The 17,945-nt window shown below is 36.7% G+C and overlaps 1 protein-coding gene across 3 annotated transcripts in view; it reads right to left on the reverse strand.

Moving 5' to 3' along the window:
- Positions 1–17,945, reverse strand: part of USP25 (ubiquitin specific peptidase 25) — a gene marked incomplete at its 5' end in the record, with an annotated part of 90,022 nt that overhangs the window by 50,878 nt on the left and 21,199 nt on the right. For all 3 annotated transcript variants that reach the window (XM_079534656.1, XM_079534655.1, XM_079534654.1), the window contains 2 exons: positions 4,618–4,780; positions 10,232–10,355. In XM_079534656.1, the coding sequence (XP_079390782.1) occupies positions 4,618–4,780; positions 10,232–10,355 (287 nt within the window). The remainder of the gene's footprint in view (positions 1–4,617; positions 4,781–10,231; positions 10,356–17,945) is intronic.

The following is a 17,945-nucleotide window of genomic DNA, read 5'->3' on the forward strand; positions in this document are numbered from 1 at the left end:
TGACAGACAATATTAATAATCTAAATTTTCAACCAATTGAAGTTATAAATCTTTTAATGGTTTACTTGAATTACATTTTATGGACCTAATTAGGGCCAAACCAGTATAATTCCCAATTCATATAATGTGGATGATGACCACAGGAACTAGCTAGTCTCTTTATAATCAATTTTCAAAGTTCCATGTCAGGTATAAATAACATGAGATCATAGGTATAGAGCTTTTATTTTCCCTATCTCCTTGTCCTTATCTCAGTGGTTGATTAATTAAAATTCAAATTTCCTTTAAAATATTTCTTTAAAAATCTGAGTCTCCTATTAAGAAAAAAAACATTTTATGAAAATAGAAATTCACAAAAAAAACAGTAGTCTTGAGATTCTGAAGTGTTATGGAATGTAAAATCTGATTACACAACAGAGAAGGTAAAATGCCAAATCGTATTAGTTCTGCAAAGACCTTTACTGAAATAAAATGCTCCTCTAGTAGCACCAAGACATTTCTGCTACTGAAAAAAAGACCTATGAATGAGAGGGAATAGGGAAAGGAACTGGGACGAGTAAAGTTTCAAAAGATCCCAGAAAAACAGAAAATTCAAACATGATAATTTATTAGACACTTGGAGGTCTAAGAACAGCAAAAAATTCCCTTAGGTGGTAAGGGAGATGGAAGGGAGAACAAATACAGAAATAGCATCAGCACAACTGGGGAAGGGACAGTCTCCCTATACTTGAGAGGCTACCTCTCAAATCTCTTCAGTTTTGGGACCCTCACTGTAAGAGAAACACTGAGGTGCTGGAGTATGTCCAAAGAAAGGCAATGAAGTTGGTAAATAGTCTAGAGAAAAAGTCTGATGAGGAGCAGGTGAGAGATCTAGGGTTGTTTAGCCTCGAGAAAGAGAGGCTGAGGGGAGATGTTACTGCTCTCTGTAACTATCTCAAAAGAGGCTGCAACAAGGCGGGGGCTAGTCTCTTCGCAAATGCACCAAGCAATGGGATAAAATGAAATTAGCTCAAGTTGCACCAGGAGAGGTTAGACTCGATATTAGGGAAAAAAGTCTTCAGTGGAAGGATTGTGAAGCATTGGAATAGGCTGCTGAAACAAAGGTGGATTCCTCCACGCAGAAAGAATCACAGCAATTGACATTCATCAACGCTTGCCAAACGTTTATGAAGTGGATGTGAGCACAGGCAGCGGGTGACGCATTTCAGCAGAGCAACAATGACTTGAAAGAAAAGCCACATTACATACAGCCATGCAGATTTTTATGAGTATAGCATGCCAGCTCCTGCTCATCACTGACAAAAATGCACAGCTAGTAATGGTGACCATTTTAAAAAAATAAAATAAAATAGTGTTTTTTAGCTGAGAATTTCTTCTGTCAAATAGCGTTTTTGCTCTCTGCTGTAGTTCCCATGGAAATAAGAGGCACTGCTTTCAGAGCAACCTACATAGTTGAGTCACCATCTTTGGAAGTATGTATAAATGTGGCACTTAGAGACAAGGTTTAGATGAAGCACAAGGTTAACAGCTGGACTTGATCTTAAGTCTTTTCAAACATAAGTGATTCTATGAACTGACAGAAGGATCGTATGGGACTGAGTAACTAGACAATAAGATATCAAAATTCAACACGTAAATGTACAGTGAGGTACATGGTGGAAAACAATTCTGAAAGTTATAGAAAATTACAGGCTCCAAGCTAACTGTTATTCAATTATCCATTTCAGTGTCTCACCACTCTCACAATAAAGAGTTTCTATAATCTAAATCTACTCACTTTAAGTTTAAAATCACTACTCCTTGTCCTATAACTACACATCCTGGTAAAGAGTCCTTCCTCACCTCTCTCATTTTTCACCCTTTTACACACTGGAAGGTCACTACAAGGTCTCCCTGGAGCCTCTTCCTCTTTACGATAAAGAACTCCAACACTGGCAGCCTATCTCAAAAGAAGGGGAGAATCACCTCCTTTGACCTGCTGCCCACGATTTCTTTGATGCAATCCAGGATGCAATTGGCTTTCTGGCTGCAGGCTTATGTCAAATATTTCGTTCACCAGTAACCCCAACTTCTTCTCTAGAGGACCATTCTCAATCCAGTCATCACTGAAACTGTTAATGTTAGGGATTGCCTCCACTCAAGCACAGAAATTTGCACTCGGCCTTCTTGAACTTCATGAGGTCCTCCCAACATGCACTGCTGTGAAAAGCCTAACTCCAATTTTTCACTGGTCAGCAAAGGCCAACCATGCCAACACTCCAAGGTTGAGAATTTTGCCTTTCTCCAGTTACTGGAAAATTCTCATACTCTCAATGACAGCAGCCTTCCTAAGACTTTGCACTCTTCTCTTAGCTCCACTGGGCAGAGCTCAGTGGGTCCAATGGACTTACATGGGCCCAGCTAGCTTCATGTAACCTCTGACTCAGTTCTCATCCACTGTTCCATCAGCCACAGCTAGACACAGGGAGCTGAGAGACCTTGTTGGTGAAGAGAAGCAGAGCAGACACAGAATATCTCAACCTTATACGTGCCTGCTATCTCTAAGTCAACTTACATATTGAGGAATAGACCAAAGTTCTCCTGGGTCAGCTTTTTATTACTAGTACAAGAAAAAAGAAAAAGCTCTTTTTATCACAGATATCCTTTGACAGCATTAATTCTGAGTTTTCACTTTCCCCAAAACACCTTCTCATGCTTGGGCAATGTTTCCAAACTCTTCAGTAGCCCATCTTTATTTCCAGATCTTCACTGCCTGTAAGTAAGGCTTTGTCCATATTCTCAATCAGATCAGGTTCTCTGTGAAGATGGCATCCTCTTTAGTTTGTTATGATCCTCTCCTTGACCAACAAACTCATCTTAACAAGTTTATCTTGTCCAATATAAACACATTTGAACTGCTTTTTCCCAAGGAAGGCAACACCATGCCCTGTCATCCCTGCTTGCCCATCCTGAAGAGCCTGCATCCATTGCGCTATTCAATAAAATCATATCCCCCACAGAGCTGCTGGAAAACTTTTCTGGACCCTCAGCAAAACAGCTACTAGAGCTAGAGAACACCTGGAGAAGGACAAGAAGGCTGATAGAGCTTACAACAGGTTTTATATAGACAATTACTCAATAGTTGTCTTTTTTTCCAAGGTGACTTGTTCAAAGAGAAACAAGACAGAAGTCTTCAGAAATGTAACAGCAGTCAACTTTTGTCTTTTCTACCGGCCAACATGAAGGTCTCCAGAAAAAGCTAGAGAGAGCCAGGTCTGTAAACAAAAGAGGCAGTTCTTCAGGTAGTACAAAGCACAACTACACAATTCCTGCAGAAAGGACACTGACTGAAAAAAGACTGCAATGCTGAAAGGAGACAAGTGCACAAAAGAGAAATCCAGGGGTATTATCAACTAAAACTGCAAAGGATCAAGAAACAATCTCCCAAGATTAAAGTAGCTGAAGGTTCTGATTTGATTTTTGAACAGAATAATAAATTATTCTCTTTGTATTTCTCCGTGAGCATGCATTTGTGTCAGGCAGAACACTGATGTAAACAGGTTTGGCCAGAAGTGCAACACCTATTGTTACAGAAACAATCCAGTCACTGGATGCCCTTCATCAGGTTAGTAATCTGTTAAAAAATGGGTATTACGCATTTCATTTGATTCCTCTGACAAATCACAGCAAGAAAAATATATGCTGAATTTGCTTCTTGTAAATAAATAAAAAAATAATTAATAAATAAAAAAATAAATAAAAAACATATTGAATTCCAGATTCAGCCACAGATATTTGTGGTTTTGGATGATTTGGAAAGTATCTACAAAAACATATATGGATTTTAAAAAAGAATCACACGATACTAGAACATTATACTCCACAAGACAAGTTGCAGTGTCTATACTCACCTATTCTATCTTTTTAAAAAATGAAGTTTTTTCTACTTAACCGATAACAAGGTAGGTGATAGCTACATAGGTAGATGAGCTAAACAATTATTCCAAGTCAGCAACCAGCTATACATACACAAAGAAACAGACTAAAGAGCACATGTACTGACTATTAAGCAATAAATCTCAAAACAGATGCAGAGGCATCCATATCACACCTTTCCCTTTCCCATTTCTCAAGTTCCATTCTCTACCAGTTATTTCTTCTGCCCTACTCTGCTATACCTCCACATAGCTATGCTAGTAAGCACTCCATGACTGAGCGCACTTCATTTCCCTGTCCTACTCAGCCACCACCTTCCCATCCCTTGCATATGTTGCTTTTAATATAAAAAGTCTGTTCCTCATCCCTAATCCAATTTGCATGCTTTTTGGCATTCACAGTTGTCACTGATGTCAGCATGAGCTGCAGGCACTCAACATCTTCAAAGACTCAACTCCTTGTCTTCAACAACTTTTTAATAAAAAAAATCATTAAAATCTCACAATTTGAAGCTTTCCTTGGTTACGCTGTAGTACCTTATAAACTTCAGCATGTTAAGATGCGCAGTAAATACAGTAGTACTCAAGAATCTCTCATACAATGCCCTAAACTTCCTAGGAAAACAGATATCTTTAGTTATTCCCTTAAGATAACTCACATCATGTTAAATGCAATGAGGAGCTGATCAAAGATGGTGCTTACCTGAATGACAGCACTAAACCAGCACGTATTTCCCACATTCTTCAATCCCACCGGACAGTTGTCTTGTCGCTTCCGATCATAAGGGTTTGGAGAGTCACTCCATACTTCTGGATGCGTCCTCTTTAAACTTGCTTTATTTTCTGCAATACTGGCTTCTAAAACTCTTTGGGAACAGAAGGAAGGAAAAAAAAAAAAAAAAAAGTGAGCCAAAGCAAAAAAAGATGTAGTAAAACACTTTCATTTACTAACACAGCCATCTTAATTGTATCATTTGATAACTGATTGTACTGAACTTGGTTTCAAAGTGGATTTACACACAATCTTATGACTTCAAAAACAACAGTATTTTACAGTTAGATATATTACAGTAATTCTGTTACGTTCTGGAAAAGTAATTGCAGTGAGTGAGTGAGCCTACTACAAGAACTATCAATACAATAAGCCATATTTGTAAGTCATTAATTATTTAAGAATCTGATTCAATATGATGGTCAAGAAAAACTTCCAGGCAGTACTATTACTGTTGCACTTTCAACTATAAATGCTTTCACTGGTACGTAGAGCACAAAGTCATCAATATTTATTTTACTGACAGGAAACAAAAACTACCTACATAAATTTCAAAAATGGACAACCTATTTCCAGTTTTATGCCATAGCATTAATTGCTTTCCATAGTAAATAATTACTTTATAAGCCACATTAACATTAAGAATGCCCTTATTTCACACGACAAGATCTGATATGGTCCCAAACTCAGGCTTTGCTTAATAAAGCATTTTCATATCAGCACATATCCTTAGACAGGTACCTTACAGGTAATTTGTAGTAACTACGCATTCTAAATTGAAAGACAGAAATAGACACACTCAGTTCTTAAAACAGTGTCTCAAAATCTTAAGCAAAGTTCCCTGTCAGGAGACATTGACACTGCTACCACCCCTAACCATCAAGTCCAACTATTACACAAAAGACTGAGCTGCCAAGGAACTACTAAGTCTGGCAAGCACAGCATTACAGGAGCTGTATGACAAACACGTACATAGTCTGTGCAGCCTGAAGGGTTGCCCTCTTTGGTTCTGAGCTCACTAAATCTCAAAGAAAGGACAGGTTTAGACTAGGTTCTGAATGAAGTTCCCAAAGGACAACAACTTGAACATCTTATTAAAAAACAGATATTAAATAATAATATTCAATAATAGAAAACACAAAAAAGCAGGAAAAAGCTCACACTACACAGCCATCAGTTTCGTAACTGTAACATTTTTTTGTTGTTGTTTAAAGCAACGTTCTTGTGAAATCAGCAAAAGATATCTTGCAAGATACACTAGAATAATGAAGCATGGACAAAACTTGACAAAACGTGGCAAAAAAAAGTCCTTCATTCAAAAAGTGCCAGACAGCCAGCATCTCTCTGATTTGAGAGTAAAAGTTGTTCAATGAGGATATTAAAATCAAATCAAAAGACTAATGTATTTAAAATAATTTCTCTTTCAGTAAGAATATCCAAATTCTTCAGTTTAAACTAAACTGAAGGGATCTTAAAAACTGCCTACATGACAGACAGACTGAAATTCAGAATAATTTTTCAATAGGATCAAAATACTTTCCATACCACCTGCATGCAGAGTCATCTTTTCCCTCTAACTTCAATAATATTTCTAGATTAAAGTTCTGAATGTAAATACATATTTTCAAACTGCTTACAGAGCACAAAGACTAGGCAATTCAACTGATAAATGATCCTAGCAGTAACTTCTTGTACATTTTAATATTTTTTATTATTATAGCAATTGAGGGATTTCCTCAGTTCTAGATCCCCCTCAAATCTGATTTCACATTTTAATAACATAGTTGATTCTCAGAATTTCCCATTTTTCCTCATGTTTACCTAAAACATTATTTGTCTTCAACAAAAAACGCAATTGCTGTACATTCTATAATGTCAAATTTTTGGGGGGTCACAATGATAACTATGATAAAACTGAAATAAAAATGAGCATATTCAAATGGAATCAGGTGACCAGCTCAAAAGCTACATAAATAAATGCACTTCCCAGTATAGCAAATATGTCTCTTCTGTTTTACAATAACATTCACTAAAACCGAAACAATGAAGTCCTGATTTGAGATTCTACCTTGACAAAACACCTTATTCATGCTTTGCTCTTCAACAAGATGAGTAACTTTACAGAAAGCCAGCACGAGGATTTAGCAATTCATCAAACAGCTGAAATACCCTCTCTACGACCATAAAAGACCACAGCAGCTGTCACCAGCAGCAAAGCCATCAACTATGTGCAACAAATGGTATGTCTCTAACTTCATGGGGCCAAGTTTTGGAATCACGTTCAGACGGTAACTTTCAGATGGGGGTTAGTTAATGCCAGGCTTTGCATGAGACTTGAAAGCAGTGTTTTATTTCTCTCAGTAACAAGCTAGGTATAGCTAAGCTGCTTTCCAGAGTCATTTGCATGGGGCTAACTAGATAACGCAGAAAACCAAGGCCAAAATATGTCCAGAGGATAAAAGTTCAGGCCGAACTACATTGAGGAAACTCACTAAGCATGCTGAACAGAAGTTCACTAGCAGGCTACTCAGCAAAAACATTGTAACTCTCTTATAAACTTAACCTCTAACCTACATTCCTCACCAGTTCTACCTTCTATCCATACAGACAACGCACAGTGCAGAGTCCCTATCAGTTTTCATGACCATGTTAAAAAATAACAATAATAAAACGCTCAGGGATGCATGCACCATCATGCCCTCATAGGCTTTCATTTTTACAAGGCTGCTACTCTAAGCACAATGCACATGTCAGCTAATTTCTCCTTTCAATCACCTGACTGACTTCCCCAGTTAAAGCCCCATCTGGCCAGCCTCAAACTCCTTCAATCCATGAAAAATTATACAAATGGGAAATATTTTTTCATATGTGTAAATACACTGAAAATTCAAAGTTCCCTTGGAGATCGAAAGGAGAACAGTGAATAGGCCTAAACACATCATGTACAAGATGTTCAGCTTTTGAACGCTCGGACATTTCAGCTGCACTCCTCTTAACACCTACATAGTAATCAGATCTGTCTTCATTAAGCAACACAAGGCAATTACATAGAGGAATTACAACATTAATTACACAATTCAAGAAATTCCATTAGGGCTCCCTCAGAAACTTTAACAAAATCAGCATAAGTCAGATTCCCAAACCAGAGTGAATACCTTTGAAAGAAATTCTTCCACAACTAAATTATTTATATATGCACACATCCTACATTATTAAAAGTATTACTGAGATCCTATTTGATTTCTGTTTCTATTTAACTAAATGGAAAAAAACAACAACAACAACAAATGGCTGCAGTTTGACTTGTTTACAATCATGCTGTTCTACTTTTTGTTTTTAAAAGTCCTGCACAGACATTGTTCTTTCTATTCCAATGCCAACATTCTTCTGTGGGGTGTTAACTAGGAAATCTTTTTATTATTATTATTATTTTTAAACAGTCTAAACTTCTACCCTTAATGAAACTGACTGAATGGTTCAGAGCAAAAATTTGTTTCTTGTTTTTGTATAATTTTGAAATAATTTGCCTTCAACACAGGGTGTACCCTGACACGTAACTGAATTGATCTAGTACCTTAATGTTGCCAAAATCCCACATTCTCACTCCTCTATGTCTCCATTCAGAAACCAAGCCTCATCCCTTTTCTCAAGACATGACATGCTTTGAATCTGTTCCTGAATATTCTTGTATGGCTTTGGAGCTGGATTGGTACAACAAATGCTCCAAAGAATACTACAGCAAGAATAGAAGATGTGTTACAAGTGGTATTCCATAACCCCCCTTGGTAGAAACAAGCTCTTAAACTGGCCCACACTGCTATTTGCAATTTTGCCACTAAATACACCTTTCTAACAGTTTCGTCAAAATAAAAGACCAACATTTTTCTCTATATATAACTGAAAAGTGTCTACATGTTTTGTACATTATGCGTGGAAAAAAAAGTCATGCTACTTCACAATCTTCTACAACCACAAAAAGCACGCTAAAATTTAAGTTGAATAATTAGTTCTGGGGTAAGCAGGTAAGACTATAAAGGAATTTTTAGTCCGAGAAATGAATAACAGTGGCTACAGGAAAAAAAAAAAAGAAACTAGATCTTCTAGGCACACAAGAAGCAAACACAGCAGAAGCAGAGCAGAGGTTTAAAAAAAAAAAAAAAAAAAAAAAAAAAAAGGAGAAAGATTTCCATATTTCCATATTTCTTCCAAATAGATCCATATTTCTGAGCGTCTGGCTAAATCATAACTCTTTAATTATGACAATTCTGTCCTTCAAAAAGGAACATATAAGAGCTGCACTTCTGGCTCAAAACTGGAAAGAACGTTTTCCATTATCTTGAGCACATGTATATCTTGAGGTCTTAGAAAAAAACTACTCTTTAAAACTTATTCCAATTATTAATGAGAACATAAATCTCTCTCATCTCACTTTTCAAAAATATCTGACACTACATTCAAATAACTATATGCTTTTTGTCACAAATATCAGGGCACACTTTGTTGGAATGCTTATTCTCAAAATTAGCGCATTATTTTTTCAAAAAGGAAAATGAAAATGACTCTGAATAACTCTATCCATTTAAGTCCAATCTGAGAATATGGGTAACCATTTTGTCTGCCTAATACAGTCTACTGAGGAAAAGAATTACTGTGGTAAATTTGTAATTTTTTTTTTTTTGCCCCATGTAATTTATTTTTTTTTTTTTTAAACAAGCAAGCAGTACTTAATCTTCCAACCCCAAGATCAAATCATTGCCATTTTTCCAGAGAACAAGGCCATGAAAAAAAAAAAAAAATCCTTTCACACACAACCTTACACTCGGGTCTTAGTCCAAGTATCAAATATTTCATAATTATATCTCTATTTATATATAAATACACACTATACAAAGACATTGCAAAATTTACTCAAGGTTAACTTGCGGACTCTCATCGTTCCAAAGCTGCAAAAGTTAAGTTCATAAAACTTTAAAACAAGACATTAACTTCACGTAAATCTAATAAATCCCACTTGTTAAAGAAGTTAGTATCATACTACATTGGCTAAAAATATAGCAGCTGTTCTTAGTGTACTCAAGCCATAGCATTACAACCCCCACTCCCAAAACCACAGCCATACCAGACGTAAGAAAATGTTACTATAAAATGAGCAGTGTAACAAACAGGGTAGAGTATTTATTAGCTTTTTAGAAATGTTTTTATTTTGTCTGTTTTTCATTGCTTGTTACCTGATACAAAAGAGAAACTTTTTAAGTCCTACTTAAATATGACCACATACCCTCAATCTCCATTCACTTCCTCAAAATTTAAACAAATACATCAACATGATAAACATACTATTAACTCCTAGCCCACACATAATAGACTATTTTCCAGTTTAGAACATAAAATATATTAAAGCAACATCCTGAAGCCAGGCATATAAGTAGCACAAGTGAAAACAAACAAGTTATTCTTTGTTAAATTAAAAAGAAATAAAAAAGCAACACAGGCCAATCTCCAACTCTTTAATTTAATTTCTGCTTTACATAAGTTGTTTGTTTACCTGCTAATGGCTTGTTCCTCATCTGTTATTCCAGTCTCCCTGAATGCCCTGTTTGATTCCTCCAAACTCAAGGCAATTGCCCTCTGAAGATCATCTTTATCATCTCCAGTGAGATCAATCACATCTGAAAAGCAAAACTATCTTTCTCAAAATTAAACGTGAAACAGAATGAAAGGCAAGTCTTACTGTAGAGGAGACAGAACCCCCAAGGACTGCTGAGCTATATTTGAGTCCACCCCTCCTGTGGTCTGCTCTCTTCCAACAACTAACCATGCCAATCACCTCAAAACCAAAGAAAACCTCAGGAGTTTGCTCTTAGGAGGACATGACAGTCAACAGTCATTCTTCCTCCTAATGACTTTAAATTTATGTCACTGTTTTGTGAAACTTAAATACCTGTTGTTTCTGAAAGCCCTTTCAAAGAAATGCACTTAAGTGTACTACTTCAGCTACTATGATCAGTTTCTTCCAGGTCACATATGGTAAAAACCACCTTCTCTTTAAAAACGATACCTGAGCTGCTTCCTTCTCAAAAAGGAATGTGTGTCTAGCTTCCCCAAAACACAGGAAGAAGCCCAAATTCTACAAGTGTTTCCATACATGGGGACTTCTACACAGTTTCACTGCATGTGGGAGAGTTCCTTTCTTAACAAAACTCCTGTCCATTCTGCCCATGTATTCATTTTCTAAATTTATTTAAATCTAATTTCTTTCTGTCAGAAGTATCCTTCTCAGCAGAGAAAAATAAGAGAGTAAACAGAGAAATCAAAGAAAGGATCTATACTTGAACAAGTGCAGAATGCCCAATGGGTTACTAACCAGGGAATAAACTGAAAACAACCCTATTCTTACCTCCTCTCCAGTTCAGATTAACTAAAGAATCAGATCCTTACTCCTTCTGCATATTTCCTGGATGTGGTAAAAGCTTGTTTTCCCCTCTGGAATAAAAACGAGCGTTACTGCCCAGATTACAGCTCTAAACCAGGCACTCCCCAACTGGGCATTTCTCAGCACAGTCAGGGCCAAGAGGATTGCCTGTCAGCTGTAGGAGGCCTTCAGAAAAAAAAGCAAGGTCATTAGTTACCCTAATTTCAAGGGCCAAAAACTGCTTTTTGCAAGTCAACCAGACAGAAAGAGGGGAAAATGAAAGTGACTTTCAGGTGCGGTGGCAGACAGAGAGGTACACAGGGAGTTGACACCCTACTGTTTTCCTTCCCTACTCAAAGGCCAAAGTTTATCTAAATAGCCACAAAAGAGATTGCTCTCTAGCCTTGGGTTTCTGTGTTAAAAGTCGAAAGACTACACGAGGAAGAGAAACCTATTCAAAGTTGATGGCTAGTCATGAAGAGATCAATCAATTCCCAAAGATTATTTTTTTTCCTGGATGGATCAGCCTGCTGAATAGACAGCTTGTACTGTTTCCCCAGGCTTAATTTTCTCTGACGTTTCTCACACTGAACTCGTGACACAAAAACTGTAATTATGCGTTAACAGAAAAACAGGATGGCTTGTCCTCACTGAAAGCTGAAACTGAAGAGAAGTTGGAAAATCAACTTTTCTGTTAACAGCAGCATCTTTAAAACTAGTTTCAACTTAGGCCTTTCTTCCCCCAAACAATGATGACTGAATATCAGTTTCATTTAGGGAGCGTTCAGAGGAAGCCCTCTTACCTGCAAATTAAACCATGAACCTGTCATAATCTGAAAGTATGAAAAAACACTAAGACCACGGTTTATAATTTCATTCTTATGCTTAAACAGTCAGCTCAAACATTCTGGCATGTTAAAAGGATACTGTAACTCAGATGTCTGAACTTCTCCTTCTTAAACACTACAGGAATCATCAAGAGAAGTCAGACCCACAGGAGTTTTGATATGTGAGCTGTCATGGTGAGAACAAAGCAATCCAGACTAAAATAGTACCTCAACCTGGGTCATATACAAGCATTGTTACGTTCTACAACCTATGAGCAGAAGCAAGTATAGAAAGGACAAGAGCAATGATAGTGTCTTGTGATTACACATGCTACCTATTATGCTCTAAAATGCATTGCTTACATTCTACACATTCACAGGCAGTTCTACATGAACTGGAGAATTCCACTGGAGAATACCTGTTTTTCTAAGAGTTACAATAGTGGTCACAACTGAACATGAAATAAGCCACACATGCTGTGTGGTGAAGCAGGGCTTATGAAGAAGAATCCATTAGCTAATCTTTTCTAAAGTAAGAGTGATGAAACTTTTATACAACAATAAAGAAGATGGACAGTATTTTCCATAACACATAACACTCATAACACAGCTGAATATTTTGCAAAAGCTCCCACTGTTATAAAGATCAACACAGGAAAACCTAGCAAGGTCAAAATCAACTCCGGCTTCCATTACTTCTCCAATTTCTTTGCAACCTCTCCAGTTCCTCACTCTTCTTTAACTTATACCACAATCTTATATGTTAAAGACATTTTTGCATTCATATTAAAGTGATTATATCTTTTAAATATTAAGGCCCCAAATCCCTGACTTTCACTTTCTTTCAGAAAGTTAATCAACAGAACAGTTTTCTTTGGCATGCAGGGATTGGAGGAGGATTCCCTCCAGAAATGTTAGTCTTGTGTACAAAGTGTTCATGATCTGCATTTTAAAAAAAGACAATATGGCAAAGATCTGCTGCCAGATACTACTGTGATCAGTGCAATTGTTGCATGTCATACAGAATTTCCCTACTGCTAAGACACAAAAATAAGCTCAGTGTCAGATGATCCTTGGTAGCCTACTGCATGTAAGCTCTTAGCTTGTAGCAAATGTAAAATAAATGGATATTTAGGCTAACATATTTCAACTTGTGTGCTGTTCTTGGAGCACATTCAAGATCTTTTTCAACATCTCAGCTGACACAGTAACTCATTAAGCCACAACAGCTCAGGTATGACTTGAATCTTAAACTGTAAATAAGAGATCTCAACAGAAGCCATAATAGAAGGGGAACAATCTGAAACTAAACTCCTCTTTAAAAAAAATTATTAACTTTTAAAAAAATCAGTTTACATAATAGCATGGTTTGCATCCTTATCAGCAAGTTATAGACTATATGCATGTACTTGTAATACTTGAAATTCACACAGGCTTGTTGTTGCTGTTGATTTGTTTTAGCAACTTTATGTTTTGGGAACTCTTACAGAGAGATTTTATTTAGTGAAAACGTGTCCAGTTTTCAGCAGTTAAACCTGTATAATCATTTTGTCTGAAGGACAGATTTTGTGAAGGTATAAAGAAAAAGAACAAGAAAGCCAAATTCAGTCACTGAGCTTTCAAACTTGATTTTGTTTACCCCTCTCATTAGGCCAAAGAACACCTCAGTTCTCAGCATCTTACACTCATAAAGGTACTTCTTACTGTAAATCACCACCTTTGAAAATGCAAACATGTTCTTAATTAAGCCATGCCTACAAAGCAAACAAAGAAAGTTTGCTTCTCAAAAAAAAAAGGACCTGTATGAAAGGAAAAACTGCACATCAAAACACTTTAGCTTAGCATATTTATGGTGTTTATTCAAACCAAATTAGCATGTAGAATTAATAAGCTGTTCTATTAAGTGAGGTATTTTTGTTCCACAAAAGTGTTACATAGTGATGTATACTTCTGGTCCATAAAGCCAGCTTGTAATTATATAAAGCAATGCTGAGTTGAACGTTGAGATTTGTGACAAAAATACATATATAGTAAATGCACAGATACACATACACATATATCAATCTTTTTGATAAAACCCTGTCATTCTGCTTACTTGGGAAGTTTTTCCATAATTTAAATAAATGCTTCTTACTTGGTAATTGCCTAGGTCATTAAAATAATTACTGTCTTATCGGCTTATTACTTGCACCAGGAGGAGGCTGAGAATAAAAACTTTGAATTTAAGTAGGCTGGGAAACTCAGTATGAGGGACAGGTTTGGAGTAGTAATTAAACACGAGGACAAGCAATAGACAACGACAGTGATGCAACTGCAAGCACAGGGAGAGGAAAATGAAAGGGTAGGCCTGATGGGTTCAAGAGGCAGGTGCCAAGTAAAAAATCCTGCAAGACTGCAATTTGAACTCACTGATGTTATAAGAAGAAAAAGAAAGAAAGAGAGATTACTTACACTTCCAGAGCTAAGCAAGATACATTCTACAGTCTATTACACAACATTGGGCATCATGATAGACATGGGTTCCTAAGAGAAGACTAAAGAAATTTAATTGTTTGTACAGGCCAATTTCTGTTAAAACTGGATGGGGCAAGAACACACAGCACCCTGGCACACGCTTAGCCAACCCAAACAGCTCTGACAGAAACTGTCTATCTACGAAATAACTAGCAAACATGAACCACTGCTGTCTCACAGCAATTTCTTCATCTCAGATGCTCCTTCCATCCTTACTGTCAGGATGATAGCACAGTGAACTGATGATTCTCACACCAGCAGAAATGGGAAGGAGAGATACAGCCACAGCGCAAAGGAACGAGTGAATCAGTAAAATGAAAAGAGAGCCTGAAAAGGCTCCTGACATTTTGAAGCAGGGTATCCTGCCACACCATGCTGGAGACATTACCAGGAACCTGAATAGGACATGACAAAAATAATCCCTGAAATAGATGGAAGTGTCATGAAGACACAGTGATATCCAAGTTGGCTATGGTGACAGAATAAAATAGTGTAAAATTCTGCTCACAGAAACAGTAAAACACATAGCTACAGAATGGGGATTGACTAGGACTCACGTCAAGAAGAACTTAAGAGCTACAGCTGATTCACTTTCACCTTGCAATTCACATCATCACAGTATTGAAAATACAAAGTGTTGCACTGAGATATAACAGAATACTTATATAGACATTTAGATAAATTATTCCATTTTTTATAAGAACTCAGCTACAATCTTGGTTTTTGTTCTGAGCACAGCATTTTAAGAACAATTAGAGAGGATCTATAAGAGAAGCAAAAAAAAAATGGCACTAGGTAAAGAACGTGGGCAATGGTTTGGAAAACTTGGGCTCTTCATCTTAATATAAGGAAAATCAGGACACCGAGATTTATCATCTTGAGCCATGAAACATTTAAGCTAAGACAAAAGTGATGAACTGTACTCTGATCTCCACAGGAGATACCACAACAAGCAAAAGTGCTAAATTTGAAGAAAAAAAGAGGAATTCAGGTAAGATATTAGAAGTCAAAAAGGTCTGTGAAACACCAGAACGTGCTGCTCTGAACTTTTCAGAGTCTCTACAACACAAGAGCTATTAAGAAACAGGTTATATAAACATCAGCTGAGTGAATGATTTTCTGAAACCACCACAAGGAACGTGAAGATAAAAAAAACAGGTCCCCAGAATCAACGAATTCTACAATTCTCTAGAATTGGTGTGTGGCATTTCACAATTGTACAATGTCCTTATAAAAAGGCTTCAAGTTTTTTGCCTTCGCTATAGAGCGTGTAATTCATTTTTTTCAACAAAGAATTCCTAAATTTTTGAAAGAAGAGTGGAAGAGAATTTGTCCTGACCTTGCTTTATGCAAAGACAATACTTACGCCTTCTTTTTATCCTGCTGCTTCCTTTAACCCTAGGTTCTGCAAGTTTCTCAAACAATGAGAAGGAAAATTGATATATGCTTGGCAATGCAATAGTTCTGATGTGCAGCCACAGATGAAATTTCTCTGAATTAATGCAAATAATTTCTAGAGATATCAATGAGGAGAAAATATTGGAAAGTACTACTTTACTACTTCTTTTGTTTTAAGTAGGGTGCCTAGGCTGTACACAATAAAGGAGAACATTAAAGTGATCGTAGATTAAAAGTTCTTCCCATGTATGTTGCAATTTAAGCACTTTCTGCTCTCTAACAGATTGCCGAGTAATACCACCTCTGCAAGGGGATCAGATGAAGCACGCATCACTTGACATGAAAAAGCTGCACTTGCAGGTGCTTGCACATACTGTTTTGAACAGGCAAAAAGGCAAGTATCCTGAATAACAATGACTGTGCAAGTCACTCTTGGATTTCAAAGAGACTAAATACTTATGCAAACTGTTTTCTGCACGTTTCATAACTGCTGAAATGCTACATAAGCTAATAACAGTTTTCTTTATACCTCCTACCATATTGAATGCAACCTAAGTGCTCAGCTGAGCGACCACCATCAGTTTTTGAAAGAGCCAATGCAGCACAATCCAGGCTGATTGTTAAAATATGATTTCCTGTTATATACAGTTTTAACTAAGTAACCATTACAAAGAAACATCAGTCAAGCCCACTGAATATTTCAGATGTGCTTTTTATGCAATGCATATGTTCAGAAATTTCCATTAGTGGCTGGAGGGTTTTTTTGTGGTTTAAAAAAAAAAAGAAAAAAAAAAAAGAGCTCTGATATTTATCTGTTACTGCCTCAGTTTGAATGATCTAACTTGGTGGGACTGCAAACCTAGGTGACTCATAACTTCCTAAGTGCCAAATACATACACGCAGTTAAGCAGTAAGGAATGATAAGAGTGAGTTATAATTATCCTCATGCAATTATATGAGATAGTAAAAGGGAGTCAAATTTAAAAGGCAAGATACTGTCAGCAAGTCCACATAGTTTCTGAGATGTGGTAATAACATTCTTTTTAGAGGGGAGTGTCGATGGCTGAAGCCATCATTACTGAATATTTTCCCATTCACATCCAGCCTTCTGCTCTCGTCTCTATCCACAGTCTTTCACCATACTCCCTAACTTGGCACTACCAACCAATGCAGTGCCCTAAAACTTGTCCATCTTAAACGTGCTACATTTTTGAAATTCATAATCAAAATAACTGCAGGCAAGTAAAACATAAGGAGAAAAATGCAAGTTTCTACAAGAAGCTTTCACTAGAACTGTTTTACAGATGGAGAGGAGCTATATAATCAGATTGGTTTAGACTTTGGCTCTGTTCTAGATGATCAGTTCTTGCTTCCAGGCCCCCCCAAAGTGAAGAAGAATTGGCCAAGATGCCTTGACTACTGGTCTGCAGTAATATTTAATAGTAGAGAATTCAGGTCTGCTTTCAGCCCTCTAGAAAACAGAATATCCTGAAATCCAGTTTGGAATCTGCAACTAAAGGCTAATTCTTATCAATTTGACCATCAATCATGGTTAATGTTGACTCTGCAAGACCAACTTTTCCTTGTCTTATATACCCTACCACTTCATACCTTTAATAAGATTGAATAACACATCAAGTGATGCCAAAGCTAAACATTTTGATTAGCGGGATTAACATTAAATCTAATCAAATGCACACTGCAAGAGATTCCAGTTTACTATTGCACTGCCACAGTACATCTTCATTACTGGAGACCACGTCAACAGTGCTAAGTCCATAGAAAACAGTCTCTGCTTACTCAACTGGTTTTCAGACATAACAAATTAACCAGATATGGGATTTAATGTGTGTTTTCTTTTTAAAAGTGAGGGGATTTTATACAGAGATGCTAGTAATAGCAACAATTGAAACAGTTTTCACAACTGAGATATTGAGAATAAACTCAACTCCAGTTTGCAAGAATAACATCTTAAAAAAGGAGTTTCTTCCAAGGTGTCAAGGACTGTAAGACAATTGTACCATGAGCAATGAGTTCCAAATAAACTTTAAAAAAAAAACAACACTACAACCAGAGCCAACCCATTAATAGTGAAATAAAGGAAGAAA

This window comes from Tetrao urogallus (genome assembly GCF_951394365.1).
Source record: "Tetrao urogallus genome assembly, chromosome: 1".
Classification (NCBI taxonomy): Eukaryota; Metazoa; Chordata; class Aves; order Galliformes; family Phasianidae; genus Tetrao; species Tetrao urogallus.